Below are 24,307 nucleotides of genomic sequence, written 5' to 3' on the forward strand. Positions count from 1 at the left end.
AGGCTGGGCCGCAGTACGACCTGCCACCGTCCGAGGACCGGAAGGAGCGGCGGTGTCAGGAACGGTGCCAACCATGAGATTGTGACCCCGGCATGGAGGAGCAGTACCACTGCCGGTAGCAGCTGCTCTGCCATCAGCTCCGATGGGCGGATCCGCGACGGCAAGGTGCCGACGATCAACGCCTGAGACTGGGAGCAGCGCCGCGGCAGGGTCCTGGCGCGAGACAAAGGACGGGAACGGCACCGACAGGCCATGGTAGCCTCTTGGAGACAAGGACCTCCGGTGCCGTCTGTCCCAGTCTCGATGGGGCACACTCTCCTCATGAGGTCTATGGTCCCTCGAGGTGGAGCGGTGCCTGGAACCCCTGCCAGTCCGAATCCAGCCAGACAACCTGGTGGGGGTTAATGGGGACTGCGGATGGGGCGGTCGCTGAGCAGCGAACGGTGTTGGGAACATTCCCTAGACTGTGAACGATACCGACCAGGCAGTGACTGCGGAGATCCAAGCGGTGGCTTGCCTCTGGACCGGTTAGCAAGTCTTTAGCTCCTGTGTCTCGGTGAAGAAGACCTCTTCTTAGCCTTTTTGACATGCCCCACGGACAGGGAACAGTGCTGACTGGTGGGAGGCACCGAAGGGTCGCCGTGCACAGACACCACGGTACTTGGTGCCGACTCGGAGTGGCGCACCAGAGTCGGGGTCAGGGCTGACTCCATCAGAATGGCTCGGAGCCGAATGTCCCCTTCCTTCTTGGTCCGATGCTTGAAGGATCTGCAAATTTTGCAGCGATCGCTGAGATGGGTTTCCCCCAGACAGCGTAAACAGTCTTTGTGTAGATCACTCGCTGCCATCGGCCACCTGCAAGTGTCGCACGACTTAAAGCCTGGGACACGGGGCATGTCCCGACCCGGGCGCACTAAACTAAGCTAACGCTAAACTAAACTACTTTAACTACAGGTACTACTGACGATGAATGAACAAGAGTTCAAGGGGGAAGCTGCAGCCACACTGGGGCAGAGCAGTTCCGACGCACCTTCGCCGGCGGCAAGAAGGAACTGAGGGTGGGGGGAGGGTGCAGTGCCCCTTATACTGCGCCATGGAGGCGCCACTCCAGGGGTGGCTAGGGGTACTCCCCTATGGATACTGCTCGGGGAAAAACTTCTGGCACCAGTGCAGGTGGCGAGCATGCACACCTATTGTGGAATGGACATGAGCAATCACTCAAAGAAGCTCAGTGCCTTGGGCATCTGTGATCACCCTGGGAAACAACATACAACATCAGTAGCCTTTTTCTCAGGTGAGTACTGTACATGGACAGCAAAATAGGTTCCACTTCCAAATGCTGTGGCTGTGGCAAGAGACACAAGTTTTGAAACATTTTAATGAGCAAATGATGTAGCCCCTGATGTAGCCCCCTTTCACACTGATGTAGCCCCTGAAATCAGCAACCTTTTCCAAACCTTGTTAAATAAAAATAACCTGAGACTGAAATTTAGGGCTGCAGCATTGTTCTAGCCTAAGCACAAGTCTACTAAGATGACTGTTCATTATCGCTGCTAATCATGCAGCCTTCCATTCCCATTTTTTATTATTCTCATCATGGTGGAGAAAAATTACGCCTTCTACCACAAAAAAGAAAAGGAGGACTTGTGGCACCTTAGAGGCTAACCAATTTATTTGAGCATAGGCTTTCGTGAGCTACAGCTCAGAAGTGCCACAAGTACTCCTTTTCTTTTTGCGAATACAGACTAACACGGCTGTTACTCTGAAACCTTCTACCACTGTTCAAGTTTTCTACTGAAAAGTTAATTACTTTGTACTAACATATTGAGACAAAAAACAATTATCTAATTAGGATTATATTACCCAAACTATGAACAAAAAACAAGAAAGAAACGAGATCTGTCACCCCTTACTTTCCTCCTGTGCAAAGCAAACCAGGACCTGTCTAGGCCACTCCTGGATCTCCCTCCCCAGCCCCCAATTTCTTCTGGCTCTGGAAGTGGCAGAGGAGTTTTTTCCTCTGGCTCTTGGGGAGATCTGACCTCCCCCACCCCCCAACCTGTCCACCAGCACAAGGAAGGGGTCCTTCACCTCCCTGGCCAGGATCAGCTACTTCTGAGGGATAAAGGAGGGAGCTTGGCCTTACTTCCCCCCCTACCCCCAATCACTCAAACCCACCAAATTATTAATTTCTCTGCAGGAAATTAATCTTTTGCTCCCATTCCTTTCTGTAACACACCCAGTTATTGGGTGTTTCACTTTCATTTCTCTGTAGGAGGATCCTCCCTGCTCCTATTCCTTTTTGTAACATGATCCAGCACTCATCCTTCATAAAGTTCCTCAGCTGCTGCTGCTCTCCTCCGATTTTCTTCCTCCTCCAAATAAACCCCAACCTACTGCTCACATTTCCATTCCTCTATCCCAGGCAAACTTCCACGCACTCCTACATCCCTACCCCTCACCCAGGAGTCAAACCTCCAACCTTCCTCCCCAACTGCCCTCATCCCATCGTTTCCAATTCCAACGTGCTGACTATTTTCGGAAGACTTTCCTGTAAATTATATGAACTATAAGAAGCGAAAGCCAAAGTATGATTGTGAATGTGTGTGGGAGAGAGACAGTGGCAGTGAAGTGTTAAGCTTTAGTAAACAGGTAGAACTTTCCAAGGGCTTGTCTACATTAAGGATTTTTGCACTGCAGAAAAACTGCGCCACCATACAGAAGGATTTGCAATTGTGCAACTTACCCCGACAAACCAGGTACATCACTGTAGCTACCATGGAGCAAAACTCCTTCAGGCTTGTCTACATGAGGAAATTTACTGCCAGAACTATACGGGTATAATTATACTGTTATAGCTGTGCTAGTATATCTCCCCACTTTTATTTCAGAATGAGTGCTTTTTTGTGGTATAGCATAGCAGAAAAAGTGTTATAAATTATTATGCAAACAATGGGTCCAATCTTGCAACCATCCACTACTGAATTAAGTAAGTTTTTGAAAGGTCAGACCCTACGCTATGTGCTGCTGCTGAATGAAAGATTATGGAATGGGATATTGCTGTTATGTACAGCTTTTAAATGTCATTTTGTTTTTAAGTTATGGTCTATTCATATAGAAAAATCCTGAGAGTAAAGTTTTTCTAAAAAAGCAAAAGCTGATTAGAGAATTTGCAGTCCATATTTTCATAGCTGAATTATGAAAACACAGTGACAGAGATTTGTAACAGAAATACAAACTACCCCCGCACAAATGCTATCAGTATAACACAACATGCAACAACCATTTACTGTAACTAATTCAGCTTTATTGCAGGTACTATAAATATAACATGATGACATCTTGACTGAAGATGCAGAGTAAGAAGCTAACTGCCTGAAGTACAATTGTTCAGTATATTAGCATCATAAAGGCTTAGGACATTCACTTATTAATTGGTACTATTCTAAGTTTATTTGTTCCTTGATTTACAGTGTCAGACACTGCTGTAAAATATACAAACTCATGAACTGAATACCTGGCTTGTAGAATTATTAGTTGTGCTCAGTCATAATTCTGAATAAGAAAGACTAATAATTAAAATGTGTTTGGATACAATGCAAGAATATTTTTCATTTGGTTGATATGTAATGTAATTGAGCAGTTTTCATTTTTGAAAATTGAACTCGAAACTTCAAGCAGTGTAAACGGTTAGCATGTTCTAGTACAGTGGTGGGCAAACTTTTTGGCCCGAGGGCCACATCTGGGTATGGAAATTGTACAGCAGGCCACGAATGCTCACAAAATTGGAGGTTGGGGTGTGGGAGGGGGTGAGGGCTCTGGCTGGGGTGCGGGTTCTGGAGTGGGGCTAGAAATGAGTTCAGGGTGTGGGAGGGGGCTCTGGGCTGGGGCAGAGAGTTGAGGTGTGGGGGTGGGCGTGAGGGCTCCGGCTGGGTGTGTGGGCTCTGGGGTGGGGCTGGGGATGAGGGGTTGGGGGGGGACCAGGGATGGGGCACGGAGTTGGGGGGCTGGAAGGGGTCAGGGATGCAGACTCTGTGCAGTGCTTACCTCAAGCAGTTCCTGGAAACAGTGGCATGTCCCCTCTCCGGCTCCTATATGGAAGCGCGGCCCGGCGGCTCTGCGCGCTGCCACATCCACAGGTGCTGCCCCTGCAGCTTCCATTGGCCACGGTTCCCAGCCAATGGGAGCTGCAGGTGCTGCATTTGGGGCGGGGGCAGCGTGCGAACCCCCTGGCTGCCCCTATGTGTAGGAACCAGAGGGGGGACATGCCATGGCTTCCGGGAGCCGTGCAGAGCCTTGGCATGTGCGGAGTGGGGCAACCCCCCAACTCCGCTCCTTGGCTGGAGCGCCAGAGTGGGGCAAGCCCTGGATCCCGCTCCTCAGCGAGAGCTCGAGGGCCGGATTAAAATGTCTGAAGGGCCGGATGTGGCCGCCGGGCTGTAGTTTGCTCACCCCTGTTCCAGTAGTTGCAAATATTTTTTATAAGTAGGCTCTCTTGTTTTTTTGACTATTACAAAAGTATATTTAAGCAACTGGGCATATACATAACAATCAAACTTTAAAAAGCTAACATAGTAAAATATGTTTTACCATCTTTCATTGCAAATTTTTTCTCATTAACTTATGGTCTTTGAGGTAATCTTACAAAATAAAGATTAAAAGTTTCTTGCATGTAACAAAGAATGCTTATTTAGTGAAAGTAATAAGATATTCTGGGTAAGCTTGAATGTCATTAAATATGACAAACATTGATGGATTTGGCTTATTGTCAGTCACACTATCAAACAGATCTGTCGGATCAGTGTTGTTTTTTGACGGTGGTGCAATTATTCCTTTTTGTCCAGCACAATATTCTCCAACGAGGACTCGGGCCAGGTACATGTATTTTTTCCCATTTGCATCTGGTTTTGAGTAGGTATCATGGGAAGAATAATTGGCATTGACAGCAAAGTACGTTCCATTCCCATAGCATGCAGCTGCGATCAGAAAGAGAAAGATCTGAGAATTTTTCATGAACAACCATCATTTATTTGTCTTTCACTTTTCTATATCCAAGATGCCTACAACCTTCGCCAAACCTTGCCATGAATAAAAGAGAACATCTGGAATTGAAATTAGGGCCACAGCACCATTCCAGACTTACTTGGTATGGAGCCTTTTACCAATGTCAAGTGTAATATCATCAAGCTGGCAGTTTATCACTTAGCTCCAGGTTCTTCTCTCACTGTGGAGCTGCTGCAGGACATTATACTCTCTCTCTTGGTTTATCCTAGAATCTATGGAATCTATCTTTCACACTGTTACAATTTAATATATTGTTGTTACAGATGTCATGACTGCAGTGGAACCATGTTTCTTGCACTGGGGCCCATTCCTTCTTGCTGGTATCTGGAGAAAATTGCTAAAACAAATAGTATTTCATAAGCAGAATGGGCCTGAAGTGCAGAGATATCAAATATGCCTTGAATACACTGTAACTATACACAATCAGGAAAATGATCACTCCATTGAGTATACAAACAAGGTTAGAACATAAGAACGGCCATACTGGGTCAGACCAAAGGGTCCATCTAGCCCAGGATCCTGTCTTCTGACAGTGGCCAATGCCAGGTGCCCCAGAAGGAAAGAACAGAACAGGTAATCATCAAGTGATCCATCCCCTGTCACCCATTCCCAGCTTCTGGCAAACAGAGGCTTGGGACACTATCCCTGTCCATCTTGGCTAATAGCCATTCATGGACCTATCCTCCATTAACTTATCTAGTTTTTTTTTTAATCCTGTTATAGTCTTGGCCTTCACAACATCCTCTGGCAAGGAGTTCTACAGGTTGACTGTGCGTTGTGTGAAAAAATACTTCCTTTTGTTTGTTTTAAACCTGCTGCCTATTAATTTCATTTGGTGACCCTCTAGTTCTTGTGTTATGAGGAGTAAATAACACTTCCTTATTTACTGTCTCCACACCAGTCATGATTTTATAGACCTCAATCATATCCCCCCTTAATTGACTCTTTTCTAAGCTGAAAAGTCCCAGTTTCATTAATCTCTCCTCATATGGCAGCCATTCCATTGTTACAAGACGAGATTACAAGATGTACCTTTGTTCATCCCACCTCTGCTTGCTCACAACAGAAGACCAACAATCCATATGTTTAATGCGTGAGGTGTTAGGATATAGATATTCAGGCCTGTCTGTAAAGGCCTATACTCTAAGAATTTAGGTGTATTCTTATCACTTGGCTAGTTATAAAGGTACAAAAGAGAATCAAAATCACTGTCTGCCAGTGTAAGGGCCTTTTCTTACTGTGACAGTCTGAGGCCCTGTTCTTAGGCTAAGGCCTTTGGCTAAGCAGCAGAGGCAGCCATAAGCTAGGAAGCGACCGGTCACATCCTCACATTCCAAACTAGTCACACTGAAAGAAGGTCCTATTGGGCTGTTAGGAATACAATCCTGTCCTGATAATGCCTATCACCTCCAGAGAAAGGAAAGTGCCTAGAAAATGTAAAAGGAAACAGCATCCTGTCTGGCAAGAACTCACTTCTCAATACTGGGATGTGAAATCCTCACTTCTGTATTGTTTTGTCATTATAGTTCCCACTTTGCTATTGTTTGTCTGTATAATCTCTGTCTGGTTCTGTGATTGTTCCTGTCTGCTGTATAATTAATTTTGCTGGGTATAAACTAATTAAGGTGGTGGGATATAATTGGTTACATAATCATGTTACAATATGTTAGGATTGGTTAGTTAAATTTCAGGAAAATGATTGGTTAAGGTATAGCTAAGCAGAACTCAAGTTTTACTATATAATCTGTAGTCAATGAGGAAGTGAGTGGGCGTGGGTGGGAGGGAGTGTGTGTGTGTGTGTGGGGGAGATGGGAACAGGGAATGGGGGTGAAGAAATTGGAATCATGCTTTGCTAAAGGGGGGAAATGGGAACAGGGGTAAGGAAATTGCAATCATGTTTTGCTAAAGGGGGAAATGGGAACAGGGAATGGGGGTAAGGAAATTGGAATAATGTTTGGCTAAGGGCAGGAATGGGAACAGGGACACAGGTGTAAGGCTCTGTGGTGTCAGAGCTGGGAAGGAGGATACTAAGGAAGGAAACTGGAATCATGCTTGCTGGAAGTTCACCCCAATAAACATCAAATTGTTTGCACCTTTGGACTTCGGGTATTGTTGCTCTCTGTTCATGCGAGAAGGACCAGGGAAGTAAGTGGGTAAAGGAATAAGCCCCCTAACATGAGGCATGTCTAAGGAATCCCAGATAAATTGAAGTTGGAAGCTCTCTTCCACCAGGAATAAGAAACTGGTTGGGTCTGCACACTTTCTAGTCAGACTTCAAGGAAATTTATTTGGGGATTTTAACTAAGTGATTCTATAAAAATGTTTCTCCTTTGTAAGTTCAAGCAAACTAGACTAGTAGAATGTCAAAGAAAACTTTTAAGCAATTGTTTTTGATGTGTTAAACTAGTCCATTTCAAATCAAACCCTAGACAAAGTGCATCTTTACATCTTGCAGAATGATCTGAAGATTGATAAATGCATTAGAAATACTGAAGAACTGACAACTGTTGATTATATACCTGTGGGGTTCTGGGTGAATTAATAAAAACTTGTTCATTGGTTATGAATAACTGTGTCCTGATCTGAGACACACTGTTGAAGGTAAAAGTAGACCTGAGAAGAACTGTCTAGGTGGAGAGGAGAGCAGATGCTGCATACTCTCCAAGGCTAATGCATCGGCCACACTTTCTGCTTCAAATACAATGCCTCCTAGAGCTTCCATTGGAGCACTGAGTCATCAGCTAAAACAGGCAGAGCAGAACACTGAAGATGAGCATATTAAGCTACATTGAGCTTCTGCAGACAACTATATTGATTCACAGACTGGCAAAGCAGCCTAATTCTCCCCTTACCCTCACCCCAATAAGAAATCTGAGTCCTATCCCAGCTGTTGAAACCTCCTACTACATACACCCTCCCCCAAACACACAGCACCTACCAGCTGCCTAAACTCTCCTCCTATAACCTCTCCACACCAAAAAAATAAACCACAAAGACCCATCCACGCCACTCCCAACACAGTCCTGCAAATCCTCGATAAACAAATAGGCAAGAACTGCTTCCAGCCCCCACGAGGTACTCAGTTTCCAAGTGTCATCTACCCGGAAATTGGGTAGTATTGTAAGGGTTAGATATCATCAGTACATCATACTAAAAACAACAGGCAAATATTAGAGCTACGTGTCACAGCCATGGGAGATGCTCTATTTGTCCACAGTGAACACTATTTAAATAAATATATAAAATCAGTATTTGCCAACAGCATTTTCCAGACAGCAGTACCTGAGATATCACTTTTTTCTGACACCTTGAACAGAAAATAAATTGGATGTACGGTAGGTTGGCAAACGTTATCTTTTAATGGCTCTCTCTGTATCTCTGTCTTAGGTGTACCTAATGCACCCATCAACATGGAAAATGAGGGGGTATTTCCTGGAAGAAGGCAGAGATGGGGGGTTCTGAAAATGGGAAACAAACAGGGAGTTTCTGGAGGGATGCTGGGGCCGAGAAGGGAAGCAGAGACAGAAAGATGGATGATCTGACATAGTATTGTCATGAAAGCTCACGAAAGCTCATGCTCAAATAAATTGGTTAGTCTCTAAGGTGCCACAAGTGCTCCTTTTCTTTTTGCGAATACAGACTAACACGGCTGTTACTCTGAAACCTGTCATAGTATTGTCAGTTATACAGCAGTAAATAGTATTATCTCGCAGTACTCCACAAATTTGGGGGCCTGTGAGAGGACTCTGGGACAGGACATCTAGAGAATCTCCCTGCAGCATTTCTCCTCTATCATTTTGTTTTGAGAACAGACTGTGGGGCTCATTTCCATTTTTGGGTGATCCCACGAAGTCAGGTTCTCCACAGCTCCCTGGAAGCACAGATTCATTAGAACCGCTTCACCAGGGACTCAGTCCGTTCACAGTTGTCCCCATACCAAAAAGAACATTGAGTACTATGCTGTATTATCTTTTCTGATTAACCTTCACAGGGCCAAATGGACAAAATAGTTATACGCTCCCATCCAATTCACAAATCTCTCTGATCTGCCATTCTCCACCCCTTTCCATTCTGCAAAGGAGGTTTATCCTTCTTCAACATGGCAGGTATGAGATCCGCATGTGGAGGGAGACAATCCAGACTGATGTTAACAGAAGACGAATGCCTCCACTGACGACTGTGGTGGGGTTGTCAGCACAACAATTTGTTCAGGGGTCTCAAACACGTGGCTCACGGGCTATTTCCTGCGGCCCGCCAAGCTCCCCGCACCCCCCCCCACCTACTTCTGGGCCAGGGTTGGGCAAACTCTGAAACTTGGGCCGAGCCTGTGGGCCGAGATTGGCCCCCCTGGCACCACGAGCCCCACACTGCTCCTGGCACCACGTCCCTGAGGGTGTGGGGGGGGCTGCGCGCAGAGGGCTCCGTGCGTTGCTTCCAGGCATGCCCCCCACAGCTCCCATTGGCCGGGAATGGGGAACCGCAGCCAATGGGAGCTTTGGTGGAGGTACCTGGAGGAGCGGCAAAAGCAGCGCATGGAGCCCTGTGCTCCCCCTCCCCCAGGGGCAGCAGGGACGTGGTTGCGGCTGCTTCCCGGAGCAGGGCTGGAGCAGGCCAGGGGGCCTGCCCTGGCCCCGGTGCGCACTGCTGCCACCCCAGAGCCACTCTAGGTAAGCAGAGCAGAACCGAGCCGGAGCCCACACCCCTCACCCCTCTTGCACCCCAACCCCCTGCCCTGAGCCCCCTGCTGCACCCCCACCCCCTGAGCCCCTTGCCGCACCCCTCACCCCTTCTGCACCCCACACCCCAACTCCCTGCCCTGAACCCCCTGCCGCACCCTGCACCCCTGCCACACCCCTCCTGCACCCTCTGAGGGCAGGAAGGGGGCAGAGTTGGGGTGGGGACTTTGGGGAAGGGGTTGGAATGGGGGCAGGGAAGGGGTGGGAAGAGGTGGGGCAGGGGCGGGGCCTCATAAAAGGGGGGAGTGGGGCCGGGGCCAAGGGCAGCAAGAGGGGGGCGTGTCAGTGATGCAGCCCTCGGGCCAATGCACTAGTCCTCAAGTGGCCCTCGTGGTCATTTGAATTTGAGACCCCTGAATTAGTTTAACTTTTAAAGTAATACTGTCCCATAAAATCACCTTGCTGATTCCAGGCTCACAAGAGAACTAATCAGTTGGTCACATTCGAATTTTATTTTATGTTGGCTGCACACATGTATCTCTGATGCACTAATTGGCACACACACAAAAAGAGGGCTGGTAGTCAAAACGCCCAAGTTTCAGAGTAGCAGCCATGTTAGTCTGTATTCGCAAAAAGAAAAGGAGTACTTGTGGCACCTTAGAGACTAACCAATTTATTTGAGCATAAGCTTTTGTGAGCTACAGCTCACTTCATCACTTTATGCATCCGATGAAGTGAGCTGTAGCTCACGAAAGCTTATGCTCAAATAAATTGGTTAGTCTTTAAGGTGCCAAAAGTACTCCTTTTCTTTTTGCGAAAACTCACAAGGTCTATTTTCAGTTCTGCTATTGGTCCCTTGGGAAGATGCTGAAAGTCTTTATGCTTTTGTTTCCCCATCTATAATATGAGGATACTTCCTTGCTTTACAGGGGTGGTAGGAGCCTAAATGCATTAATGTTTGCGAAGTGCTTTAAGATCATCTGATGAAAGGAAGTGTAGAAGTGTTAAGAATCATTATTGTATTATTACGTCTAAAGCTGAGTCATGACTGCAATGGAGAACAGCTGAGGCACATAAAGAATCCAACTTAAGTCAGAGGTGGGCAAACTATGGCCCGCAGGCCACTTCCGGCCCATGGGACCCTCCTGCCCGGCCCCTGAGCTCCTTGCCCGGGAGCATAGCCCCCGGCCCCTCCCCCGCAGCCTCAGTGCACCATGCTGCCCGTGTAGTGTATTAAACTGCTCCACGTAGGAATGTGCTACTGGTAGCAGTTACGGAGAGCCATTTACTACACGACACCGGCGCAACGCTCTCGGCGGCGCAGCTGTAGCACCGCCAGCCACCGGTGCTCTGTGCTGCACGTTAAGGGGGGCAGAGAGCAGGGGGGTCGGATAGAGGGCAGGGGAGTTCGGGGTGCTGGTCAGGGGGCGGGGGGTGTGGATGGGGTCGGGGTGGTCAGAGGGTGGGGAACGGAGGTGGGGGGGTTGAATGGGGGGTCGGGGGGAAGTCAGGGGTTCCAGGGGCAGTCCGTCAGGGAACGGGGGGGGGGGCGGGGTTTGGATGGGGCAGGAGTCCGGAGGGGGGCTGTCAGGGGGCGAGAAGCAAGGGGGGTCGGAGGCACAGCCTCCTCTAACTGGCCCTCCATACAATTTCCAAAACCCAATGTGGCCCTCAGGCCAAAAAAAGTTTGCCCGCCCCTGACCTATGTACAGAAAGGAATAGTCTCCAGGGCCAATAAGGAATCACTGTGCATCGGAGACATGTGTATTTTGACAGCATGAAAATGTTACACCTTGTCATCCTATTTTATCCCATGCTTATGAAAGCACCATGCTTTAAATTTCACATTACCATTCATTCCGGCGTAACTGCGATTAAATCCCTTATTATTAATAATGGTTAATGAGCCACTTGTTGTTCCATGAAATAGAAGCCTCTCATTATTTGTATTGCCATTTTTGGAATCCATCTCCTGCTTTTTTATTTGGTAGGCCTGCCAGTAGTAAGGATTTTGTATCCTTTCAATCTACAACATGAGAAAATAAAATATTATTGATAATGACTAACACCCTTGGCATCAAATCAGAAAAACAGGATGATTAATTACAAAGCGGCATTTTCTAGCCTTATTTATATTGATATTTCTCTTGAGCAACTCCACTAAACTCACTGTAATTTCTCCAAATTGACATGGGTATAACTGGTTGTGTGACTGGCACTGATTGTGTCACTGTGATTAGTTATGATAAATGCAGCACTACGTATCCCATGAAATAGAAGCTTCTCATTATTTGTGCTGCCATTTTTGGAATCCATCTCCTGCTTCGTTATGAGGTAGGCCTGCCAGTAGTAATGATGTTGTATGCTCTCAAACTACAAAGTTAAAAAATGAGACATGATATTGATAATGACCAACATCTTCAATTAAAGCAGCTTGATACTGGCATCACTTGAGAGGAGCACCTGGCCCACAATGTGATACAAAATATTTTGCTTTCAGAGCCTCATTCTGTGACCAATGTGTCATTTTTATAGTTGGTTAACAGGATATCAAAAATAAATAGAATGTGCAGTAAGACTAGTAGTAGTTATAAAAATAACATATCCATTTAGGTAGATTCGTTAGTTAGATTCTCTCTGTACCATTTCACTGCTGTCCCATATCTTTTATACATCTTCAGTGAGGTGCTAGCTTTCAAATGCACGTTGCAGTGGTTAAAATATATCAAAATATGATGGGGAGATCACCAGTTTTGGTGGATGTTGTTAACTGCCTTGCTATTATATGATGATGTAATAGCTTCTTGTGGTGATCGGCATGCATCAAAAAGAAAAGGGTAGAGACCAGCAAAGAAGTGTATCTGAAAGGAAACAGTGCCCCACCAGACCTATATCCAGCTAAACAAGTGTATGCGTGTGTGTATTAGCAATGTAGTAATCTGTGTAGCAGAACATCTCAATTCCTCTAATTGCCATCATTTAGATTTGAGCAGGATGGTGCATCTGTACTGATGTAACAATTATTATAACTGGTAGATCTAAAGTCCTGCTTCAGGACAGGTTAGAGGATTTACAGGTATTTCAAAAGAGGGATTTTGCATAAAATTAAATGATTATGTATTGTTTATCTGTCTTTTCTCCTCTGCAAATGGAGAAGCAACAGACAGCGTTCGGTCTGGAAAAGAGGGAGATGGCCAGTAGGCAGAACTTCTTTTATAGGAGAGGAAGTGGAAAGGTGCCTCCTCCTATTGCTCACACTTCAGATTCTCTTACTTGGAAAGTCCTCACTACCCCAGCCAGAAAGAAGTGGGAGCTCCCCCAAACCAGTGGGATGAAGAGGAAGGAGAACTTATCCTCCTTATTTTAGCTTCTTGGTTGCTGGAAATTAAACAGTACATTGCTATGCTTCACTGTAGCAGAAAGGCTACTATGAAAGGGTTAAAATCACTGTGTACTAAACATATGACATACGCTGCATAAGATTTGCTTTGAATATCTTAACTGTGATGTTAACTTTGATAATGGTTAGTATTATGGTGATATTGATACCATCTGCTTTGCAGTGTAAGATTCTTTTTGTAGATCATTAATATTCTCCCAAATCATCTAACTAGCAGGTTGTATGCACACACCAGTAGGTGAGACATTGATTTTGTCTACACTAGCAACTTTCCTAAAGTCTCCCACCTTTGAAGTACCCCTGGTGCAACTGCACCGCGGGTAGTAACAGTGGAAGTGCGAGTGCAGACAAGGTATTGGCAGCCAGCGTTTTAAACACCACGGACCAGATTTTTAGAGACATTTAGGCACATAAAGATGCTGACAGGAGCTGAGTGGGATTTTCAAAGGCACGTAGGTGTCTAACTCCCATTGATTTCAACCACTAGGTGCCTATCTGCATTTTTTGGCACCTAAATACCTTAAAAAATCTGACCCCATGTTGCCTTGACTTGCTCTCAGCAGGGTTAGACTACATAGTGATTACAACCCCAGCAAACGGTCTATAGTATGCTCCCACTGGCAGAGCTGCACGTAGTGCAATACGGAGAGATTTTAGGAAGAAAGCTAGTGTAGATATAATGGTAGCAACCGTCTTCATGGTCAAGTCCCTTTTTATTATATTTTTTGTAAGGAATTCCCTGTGTGTAGTAATCTCTAGTGTGCAGTTAGCTCTTAAAAAAGCACAGCAGTGGAACCAATTAGAGGAGCTATTGGGTCTTGCTTTTCCTGACTAGTTACACTTAGGAAGATCTCACAAGGAATTTGGAGATTCCAGGGGAAATCTCCATGAAGCATCAGAAATTTCTGAAAGGGGAATGTTGGCCACTCCCTAAAAGCACTGGACAGGGGAGGGGCCATCAACCACCTCATAAAGACTCTAGAGAGGAGAGATGATCTCCTAAATTCTTTTGATAGATGCTAGCAGACTGATGAGCTTCCCTCCCAAGAAGACCTGTCATAGGAGATAAGGACCCAGATATTCAGCTGATATAAACCAGCATAATTTCATTGGCTTCAATGGAACCAAGCTGATTTACACCAGCAGAGGTTCTGGTCCGAGATGTAGGGTGGAAGAAAGGTAGTGCTGACGGATTTCCATCACCAGCCCCCATTCTCAGCACTGTCTTGAGAAGTCTTGTTCTGAGAAACAGTCTCACTATAAGGTTGGGCAGAGTGACTTTGCTAGACTTCTGAAAACTGGTGCTACACCTGCAATAGCTTAGCTTCTTTTCAAAGCAATAATAGGATCTACATATATTATAAATAAAAACAGACTAGGAAAGGATTTTTTTCACTGTGTCTGCTCATGGTTGGAAGTTGAAGCTAGACAAATTCAGACTGGAAAGAAGGCATAAATTTTTAACAGCAAGGGTAATTAACATTTACCATTTGTCCTGGTGGATTCTCTATCACTGACAATTTTAAAATCAAGATTAGACGTTTTTAAAAAGATCTGCTCTTGTTCAAAATGAATTATTTTGCCGAAGTTCTATGGTCTGTTTTATACAGGTGGTCAGATTAGATGATCGCAATGATCCTTTCTGACCTTGGAATGTATGAATCTATTAATCCTTCCTCTCCTATCAAGGAACTATCCAAATTTAGAAAGCTAAACCAACCCCTCGTCCATCCTTCGTCATTATCTAATCTAGTGCCAGTCACCAAGATATCTAGAAACTAGAGCAGCATTTTAACCTTTTCAATTTTGAATGCTGAACATGTCTGTTGAAACTTCATCTGAACATCTTGATATTCTTTCATTTCTTGATGTAACTCCACCACTTTGACACGTTCTTGTTTCATATCACACCACTCTTCAGGGAGAGCTACTAATTTACCTGCAAAGTAAACATTCTGTTAATATATTATTTACACTAGATTCCTCTGGTATGCAGGCATATACCTTATTATAAATCCTTTCTGAAAGTAGAACACCCATTTATTATTCAATCTCTAATTAATGCCATTCTTCGTCAAGAGAATGCATAATCCTATCTTAGGCCTGGTCTACCCTGGGGGGGGGGGGGGGAATCGATCTAAGATACACAACTTCAGCTACGAGAATAGCGTAGCTGAAGTTGACGTATCTGAGATCGACTTAGAATCACTTACTTCGTGTCCTCGCGGCACGGAATCGACGTCGGCCGCTCCCCCGTCGACTCCGCTTCCGCCTCTTGCCGTGATGGAGTTCTGGAGTCGACGGCAGAGCGATTGGGGATCTATTTATCACGTCTACACTAGACATGATAAATCGATCCCCGATAGATCGATCACTACATGCCGATCTGGCGGGTAGTGTAGACATGGCCTTAGCCAGACATCTGAAGGTTCACAGGTAAGAACATAAGAATGGTCACACTGGGTCAGACCAAAGGTCCAACTAGCCCAGGATCCTGTCTTCCAACAGTGGCCAGTGCCAGGTGCCCCAGAGGGAATGAACAGAACAGGTAATCAAGTGATCCATTCCTTGTCGCCCATTCCCAGCTTCTGGGAAACAGAGGCTAGGGACACCATCCCTGCCCATCCTAGCTAATAGCCATTCATGGACCTATCCTCCACAAATTTATCTAATTCTTTTTTGAACCCTGTTATAGTCCTGGCCTTCACAACATCCTCTGGCAAGGAGTTCCACAGGTTGACTGTGCATTGTGTGAAAAAATACTTCCTTTTGTTTGTTTTAAACCTGCTGCCTATTAATTTCATTTGGTGACCCGTAGTTCTTGTGTTATGAGGAGTAAATAACACTTCCTTATTTACTTTCTCCACACCAGTCATGATTTTATAGATCTCAATCATATCGCCCCTAAGTTGTCTTTTTTCCAAGCTGAAAAGTCCCAATTTTATTAATCTCTCCTCACACGGCAGCCGTTCCATATGCCTAATCATTTTTGTTGCCCTTTTCTGAACCGTTCCCAATTCCCATATACTTTTGAGATGGGGCAACCACATCTGCACACAGTATTCAAGATGTGGGCATACCATAGATTTATATAGAGGCAATATGATATTTTCTGTCTTATCTATCCCTTTCTTAATGATTCCCAATATTGTTTGCCTTTTTTTTTTTTTACTGCCACTGCACAGAGTGGATGTTTTCACAGAACTATCCACAATGACTCCAAGATCTCTTTCTTGAGTAGTAACAGCTAATTTAGGCCCCATCATTTTATATGTATATTTGGAATTATGTTTTCCAATGTGCATTACTTTGCATTTATCAATGTTTAATTTCATCTGCCACTTTGTTGCCCAGTCACCCAGTTTTGAGAGATTCTTGTGTAGCTTTTCGCAGTCTGCCTGGGACTTAACTATCTTGAGTAGTTTTGTACCATCTGCAAATGTTGCCACTTCACTGTTTACCCCTTTTTCCAGATCATTTATGAATATGTTGAATAGGACTGGGCCCAGTACAGACCCCGGGGGACACCACTATTTACCTCTCTCCATTTTGAAAACTGACCATTTATTCCTGCCCCTTGTTTACTATCTTTTAACCAGTTACCATTCCATGAGAGGACCGTCCCTCTTATACCATGACTGCTTACTTTGCTCAGGAGCCTTTGGTGAAGGCTTGACAAAGGCTTTCTGAAAATCTAATTACACTATATACAGGTGGTCAATTGGCATCTGGGAGAACAAGGGAGTTTCCTTATTAAACTAAACATAACCTCCCCTCAAAATATAAAGGCCAAACTCCATCACAGCTGCATTTCTCTTTCTCAGTTCATGTCAGAGAGGTTAAGACCTTAGCTGTGTTGTCAGTCAGCGTGAAACTGGCTTGGATTTAAAGCAAAGGAACCCTCTGTTTAAGTCCTCCTCAATCACGTCTTTTCAAGAATAATAAAGATTTAATAAAAACTGAAACTCTCTCCACGAACAAAAAGAAAGAAAAAAGCAGGGGCCTCTGAGAGAACAACGATTACCCTTCATGACTGCAATTGTAGTATTCCTTAAACATTTATTCTGGTGGGGGGAGATGATGAACAGCTCTCATTAGGCATCTCCTATGTGTTACAGTAGCACTTAGAGGCTACAGTGCCACTGTGCTAGACACTGTACATAGTTAATAGAAAGATGGCCCCTGCCCTGAAACGTTTATATAATTCAAGTGTAAGATGAGAGACAACAGATGGATATAACAAACAAAAGAGGGGGAATCTCAGGGTAAGAATGAGATGATTCTGATCTATGTGAGAAGTGGTGGTCACCGCACACTAGCAGCCGAATTATTATTGAGTTCTTCGTAGGCACCATGGTATTTATTTTCTGTATTTATCAGTTTTAATAAATCCAAGAGCCTTTATCATCTTTGTTTCTGAATCCAGCACCTTTCTCATATGGCTGCTCAGAACTGTTAGTATTTCAGATGTGCACAGGAACTGCTACTTTGTTTGTCCCTTGTATAGTCTCCCCACAACTTACTCATGCTAAGCTAGACACAGTATGGCCCGAAGTAACACCGAACAGCTTTCATTCACCTTCATCTTTTGAGATTCGTAGAATGGCCATAATTTTCCCTGTGTCATCTATAGCACGTTTGGCTTCCAGATCCACTTGATAGTTTTTATTCCAAATGGTGATGTTAATCTCTTTTTGGTTTAATGCTGCAGCATCCTCTAAGCGTAGATTTGTTAGGCTGTCAAAAGGCAGGTACTGATTATTTTTTAAATATTGCCACTCAACTAGGTTGCTGAGAAGTTCTGCCTTGGACTGTTCTTCTTGAACAGCTCTAACTCTTTTGATCATTTCTTGAATTTCCAAGCAAGCACGCAAGACGTCTTTGGTAACACCAGAAACTCGAATTAAAGGCACAGGATACTTGTATTCCAGCTGAATGGACAGTTTCTTCTGGAGGTTTGCCAGTTCCTTATATTCTTGGTCATCAAAGCTTGAAATCCATTCATCTGAGATAGTGTTTTCATGCTGTTCCTTTAAAATCAGGTTTTTAATCCAGGATATAGCATCTTCCATGTTTTTTTGGCTTTCACCACAAATCTGAAAAACAGTTCTCTCAACTTTCTTTTGCAAAACCATTGCAGGCTTTTTTTCTGTAGCACGTTTTCCCAAGCCGAAGAATGCTGTAATGAAGTATAAATACTTGCGGTTACTCAGTTGCTAAAATTAAATAAGGGTTATTTATGCCTCCACTTAAAAATGAACAACCAGACATCTACTTACAAGCACATTTTGAGAAGAAGGACTCTGATGCAGGTGCATTAGCAGTACTTTCTCTTTTCTGCATGTTTGCATGGAACACACTTAGTAGTTGTGGCTGGAAGATGATAATTTTAATGTTTTTCACAATTTGAACAGATTTATCACTTGCAAAATCAACTACAGCATCCATCATGTTATCAGCTACTACTGCTGGATCAAGGCCTGCCTGACCTGTAACAAATGTAACAATACAAAAAAAATACATGTATCAATGTGTTGAAAGACATTTAATACAGATATAATTTTATTCAAGTAATGGACCCATGCACAACTAGATCTTAAACATAGCGCCCAATTCTGCATTCTTTTATTCCAATGATTCTCATTGATTTGAATGGAAATTTTGAGTGATCAAGGAATGCAGAAGCAGGGCTAAGGAAGAATCCGGCCTACAGAGATAGGTTTATATCCCATCCATCTAAGGCCTGTTCCTGGTCCTACAGAAGTCAGAATAGAAACTTCCACTGACTTCAGTAGGAGCAGAAATAGGCACATAGACACCTTCCAGTGGGATATCCATGAACATCAGTTGAGACAAGCATTCATGGTTCTCTAGATGGTAATATCATATGGATATTCTCAAGTCTCTAACGTTAAAACAGGACAGTCTTAAATCACTTTATATTTAAGTTAACAACAGTGATCTCCAGCTTCCTTATCGTTTCAAAATCCTTGCTCTGAGCTTCACTAGCTGTTATTTGCCCCAACGTCACAACAATTTTCTTAATATAGGAGAATAAACTTTTCAGGTAAATCAATTGGCTGAAGCACTGATGTCAATGGAATCACACAGGATGAATTTGGTCTCAAGAAGGCTGATTGGTTTTAGTTTAATTTTCCAACAAAAACATAAACCTGTTCCAATTGCTGGGAAGGCAACCGATGTGTACTTCTTCAGTTCACACTCCTGGAGCACTTTGGAGACTAAAGATTTGGTATCATTCTGGGCAACAAGATGAATTATTTTTTTGCACATCAGGTTTCCTGCTTGTGTGGTTATAAGGTCATCGTGAGGTTGTGAGGCTGAAAGATGAAAGAAAATATATAAGGCATAACAGAAAGTGATAAGTCCTTTAATTATCCATAATGCAAACTTTTCTAAATCATCTTCATCATCTTCACCTGCCACCTGCCTGTACTACCCTTTCCTTGAGCCCCTGCATTGGCTTCCAATCTCCTTCTGCACCAGATTCAAACCCCTCATCCCTGCTTTCAAGGCCACAGCTCAGCTTCCGTCCACATCTTATCTGGCCTTACTCCTCAGCTTGCTCTGTGCACTCAGACAGCTTGGTGCAACTCAGTGCTCCACTGGTATTCGGACTTTCCTCTCTGGTTCTGTGGACTACACAGCCTCACTCCTCTTTCAACTCTCCCATCATATCCACTTCCTTCAATTGCCTTTCCGTGCTAACCTACACATTTACCTCTTCCCTGTAGTTAAACACAGAACTCATAATTTTTTCCTGTTGGATCTTTATCTTGCATAGGTTGTATTTATCATTCTTCAATAGATTATGTCTAAAATTAGATACAAGTTCCATTAAGATAGGAACTTTCCTTTTTTACTTGTCTCTAAGCCATGCGGAGGATGCTGTGGGTTGCTGGTATAAGCCAGCAGCACATTACTACTTCCTAACTTCAGAAAAAGGGACACAAAAGAAAAAGTCAGTCAGAGGATTGTGTCAGAAGCACAATGTCTTCTGAGGCTGCTGCTGGGTGGTGCAGCTCATTTCTTTACATATAAATATGTACCACCCAGTGCTCAGGCTCTGACCAAAGGCACCATCTAACCCTTTGTACTTTTGCCCTGTTTTGAAGGTTTTACTGGCACAAGAGGAAGAGTCATATAGCAGAGCAGGTTCTTTTAATTTACCTTGATGCTGACATCTCTTAAGTATTTTTCTTCTGCTTTGTACTTTATTTTAACATCTCTTAAGATGTTTTACACACATCATATTAATTAATTAAGGAGTTGTGAGATCATGGATAAACACAAATACAATAGTAGGTTAATTTTCAGCAGTGGTATGCACCCACCACTCCCACTGCCTTCAGTGGAAACTGTGGGTGCTCAGTGCCTCTAGAAAGCAGGTCACATATGTTGTATTCATACCTAGCTGAGCACATTCTGCTTCAACCTGTGGTCCAGCACCTTCCAGAATTGCCTTAGAGACACCTGAAATAAGAAGGGCCATATTAGCTTGACAAATCAAATTAAGAGTACTCAAAGTCTCACCCAGGTCAAAAGACCGAGTACACAATATCCTCTCACATCTGGCAAAAGAATAGGTCAAGATTTTTAAAAAATAGAAGCCTGCATCAGATGTTAAGGCATCTTCCTGATCTTCAAAAGTGCTGAATACCGAACAGTTCCCAATGAGGTCAAATAAAACTGTTACTTCCTTATAGATAAGTCCTATAAAATGTAATAGGGATAAACCAATAACTTGGTTTATAAATATTATAAAGCTTATAATATTTAAAAGAGAAAGCTTTACTTCCTATGTAATGTTTAAACTTCATACAGACTGTAAAAGGTCAGGATGGCTTGCCTCTTGAGGGCTGGAGGGCGTAAGGGTAGTGAACTCTTATTACTAAAGATGCACACCTGGATTAGATCAGGTAGTTCCCAATAAAGGGCAGCAACTGGCTGCAGTGCAGGTGGAAGTTCAGGAAACTGTAGGAAGTAAAAAAGGTTTCTGCAAGTAAGAACCTAATCCCAGGGGGATTTGGAAGCAAGAACCACAAACCTGAGGCTCCAGCTAGATTGTGCCTGGGAGTGGCCTGCCAAAGGGGGAAAGGCCCCAGGCAGGAAGGCCTGTAGGGTGAATTGGAGACTGCTGGGAGTGATCAGACTCCAGCAGAAAAACTTGGGACGTAAGGTTTCCCTATTGAGACTACAGGCAGGAAAAGTTTGGGAGTGACCTGACAAGAGGGTAAAACAGATGGACTGTGTTTTGGAACTCTTGGGTTTTATTTTGGAGCTTTATTTAGGTGAATAAACTTGGACCCCTGAGAAGGGGTGGTGGTGAATGGATCAGAAATGCCTGTGTGGAGTTTGTTTAAAAAGCCCTTTGAGGGAGAAATTGTTAGTAGGTACCGCAGAAGCACCCCCGGCCATGAGGGGTACATGGGAGGCAGCTGACCCCATTGCACAGAACATAAGACAATGAATGATTCCCTGCTATAGAATTCTATAGGGAGGTTTAAACGTTCTAGAGAAAGATTCTCATTCTCTATTAAATTCTATAGGATTTTTCTATATACTGGGGCGAACAGTAACAAATTATATTAAAATACTTCCTAGTACGGCTTTCCCAGTTTGAAAATGCCAGGGAACAATGTATAAAAAAAGACTTGTATATATTGAAAATTCTTCCCTCCCATCCTCTTACGCATGCACTCAAACCACTCAAAATGTATTTCTCATTAATCTCAATCACTAGGCTAAAGTACCTGTTTTGAGGTTAAACGTTTGATTTGATATGTTCACAATGACATCTGTTTTTTGCGTGGTAATGTCTCCACTTGCTATTTGGAATGTAATGGAACCAATCTGCACTTCATGCACTCCCTGTTTTGGGGTTGAAATGGGCCCAAAGAAAGCTGCAAGAGAAAAGAAATTAAAATGATAGAAGTGTATCTCAGCAAAGGTTCTATTCCCTAGAGCGAGGGACTCACCTGCCTCTATGTGCATTTAGTAGAGAGCTCACAAAAAGTTTGATTTTTGGTCTTAGTCCGTCACATTCCCATGGAGAAGATTACAGACATACCCAGTTTACAACATAAAATTATATCGTGTTCACCCACACAAAGCCCAGGTAACTGTGTGGGAGAAAGTTGAGCCAGGGCAAGGAGATCGACCCCCAAGCTGGGTCTAGGGCACAAAGTTTCAAAACAACCTATCCTGCTATAGCTGCTGCTCCAATACGTAGGCTCAAACAGCAGCTATAGCCCCGCAATACCTATGTGTTGGAGCCACTGCCTCTTTGTAAATGGAAAGTCCCTGGTCTCTGTCTTTACCTGTTCCCATCACTGCCCTCCAATCTGGGGCAGCACAGAAAACACTTTTACAGTGTACATGGAGTAGAGAGATCCCTCTGTGATTGTAAACTCATACCATATGGGCCCACTGCAGGATATATGAGTGGAAATGTGACTTAGTATGAAAATAAGCAAGCTTGTGGATTCTCATTTCTTTCAGTAGCCTTTGAGCAGGATCTGAATATTATATTTTTTAAAAAATCTAATTAAGTGTGCAATATTTATCCTGCTCTTTGTAATCCTGTCAGGTTGGACAATGAAAAAAAAAAACTATTTAGTTTCACATTTGTTTCTCATCAGTCTTACTTTCTTGCAGAATGTCCAATGATTTTAATAGGAGCAAGACTGGCCCCATGGGATGTATGATCCAGTAATTCACCAGGCATCACAGGTGGTAGTAAGACTGTTTACCTGCTCAGAATCTTTGTTAGTACGCTGGTAAAAATACCTGTGTTCTGTCTACACTACAGCTTCTACTATGGTTATGACTGGTAGTGAATTATGGGCATGATTTTTACAAGTGTACACAAACCTATTGCTGGAGAGATACAATTTTCTGCTTTAACTGATTTTTACTAATAGGATTATCACTGTCTTACTTTGAACACTGGGACGGACATGTTCACCAAACCAATATCAAAAAAATATATATTAGGTGAAAATTTTAAGAATTTTTTTCAATCACTAGAATAGTTATAAAACTTACAAAACATTAACAAAACAAACTTACCTTGTCCTTGCTGGGCATTCTCTGGCACAGGCTTGTGCATTTTGACATTGGTAATATTTCCACTTGCTCTATTTTGCAGTTCATCTGAAAATGCCTAGAAAGAGAACCATAGTCATCACCTGTAGGCACCTCTTTAGAGTTTTCTCAGTAGTAATACAGATTTGAAAAATAAAAATTAGATCTAAAATTTTTTAGAAAAAACAAAAAGGTGATGGACTAGATGCTGTCCACCAAGCAATCTTATTCAACACTGAATGGAAATATTGATAAACTGGAATCATAAAGGAACCATGATTCCTTCAAAATTATGAGCAAGGGAGAGAAACTGGCAAACTGCTTCAGGTTTAACACCTTCAGGCAGTACAGTGAAAGTCTAAATAGCATGTGATAGGGTGCACAGACAGAGGGCTTATTCCTAACATGAGTGATACCTCTAACTCAATTCCTGTCCACACACAAAAAACCTTAAAACTCAAGTTTGGTGGTGCTTTAAACTCAAGTTGGATGGCCCATCATGGAGTATAGGTGGCAGCTCAAGTTAGCACAACTCGACAGCTGCTAACACAATCACTGTATGCTGCTTGCAGCAGCACAGCGTGGCTGCTCTCGTTCAAGCTAAGTGAACTCAGGAGGAGTTAAACTCAAGCGTAGATAACTTGAGTTAACTATTCAGTGAGGACAGAGCCAGAGAGAGGAGGGGGGAAGAGAATGCTACCTGAGGCTATGCATGAAAGATTCACATGGCTCCATGGGCTAAGGAATATTTCAGTGTTAACTTGTGCCAGCTCCAGCAAATGAGAAAAAAACTGTGCAGGAAAGGCAGGGGACTGCATATGGAAGAATCAAAGGGCAACTTTACATTCTAGGTGGAGTCCAATGGCAATTCAATCAGAGCAGGAGCAGCGATCACCTCACAGGACAGTGCCTGAATATTATCATCAAGATGGAAATCCAAGGATACTTTCTTGACTAGCATGTTAATGAGGATGTTGACACCTGCCCACATCAGAAGCAGCATAATTTAACGGCCTCCAGACCAAACAGGAATCTGACACTGGACGATGACATGAGACGC

The 24,307-nt window shown here is 43.7% G+C and overlaps 1 protein-coding gene across 3 annotated transcripts in view; it reads right to left on the bottom strand.

Moving 5' to 3' along the window:
* Nucleotides 1-3,285: 3,285 nt before the first annotated feature.
* PARP14 (poly(ADP-ribose) polymerase family member 14) overlaps nucleotides 3,286-24,307 on the bottom strand; it is a 44,677-nt gene continuing 23,655 nt past the window's right edge. Inside the window, exons 11-19 of one of the 3 annotated variants that reach the window (XM_073305196.2) lie at nucleotides 23,233-23,326; nucleotides 21,915-22,064; nucleotides 20,572-20,634; nucleotides 19,314-19,481; nucleotides 18,420-18,629; nucleotides 17,720-18,319; nucleotides 14,937-15,079; nucleotides 11,592-11,766; nucleotides 3,286-4,976 (exon numbers count right to left, since the gene is read on the bottom strand). In XM_073305196.2, the coding sequence (XP_073161297.2) occupies nucleotides 4,687-4,976; nucleotides 11,592-11,766; nucleotides 14,937-15,079; nucleotides 17,720-18,319; nucleotides 18,420-18,629; nucleotides 19,314-19,481; nucleotides 20,572-20,634; nucleotides 21,915-22,064; nucleotides 23,233-23,326 (1,893 nt within the window). In that variant the 3' untranslated portion in view covers nucleotides 3,286-4,686. The other 2 variants (XM_073305197.2, XM_073305198.2) reach the window with 2 other exon arrangements.

The sequence above is a fragment of the Lepidochelys kempii genome, chromosome 11 (genome assembly GCF_965140285.1).
Source record: "Lepidochelys kempii isolate rLepKem1 chromosome 11, rLepKem1.hap1, whole genome shotgun sequence".
Taxonomy (NCBI): domain Eukaryota; kingdom Metazoa; phylum Chordata; order Testudines; family Cheloniidae; genus Lepidochelys; species Lepidochelys kempii.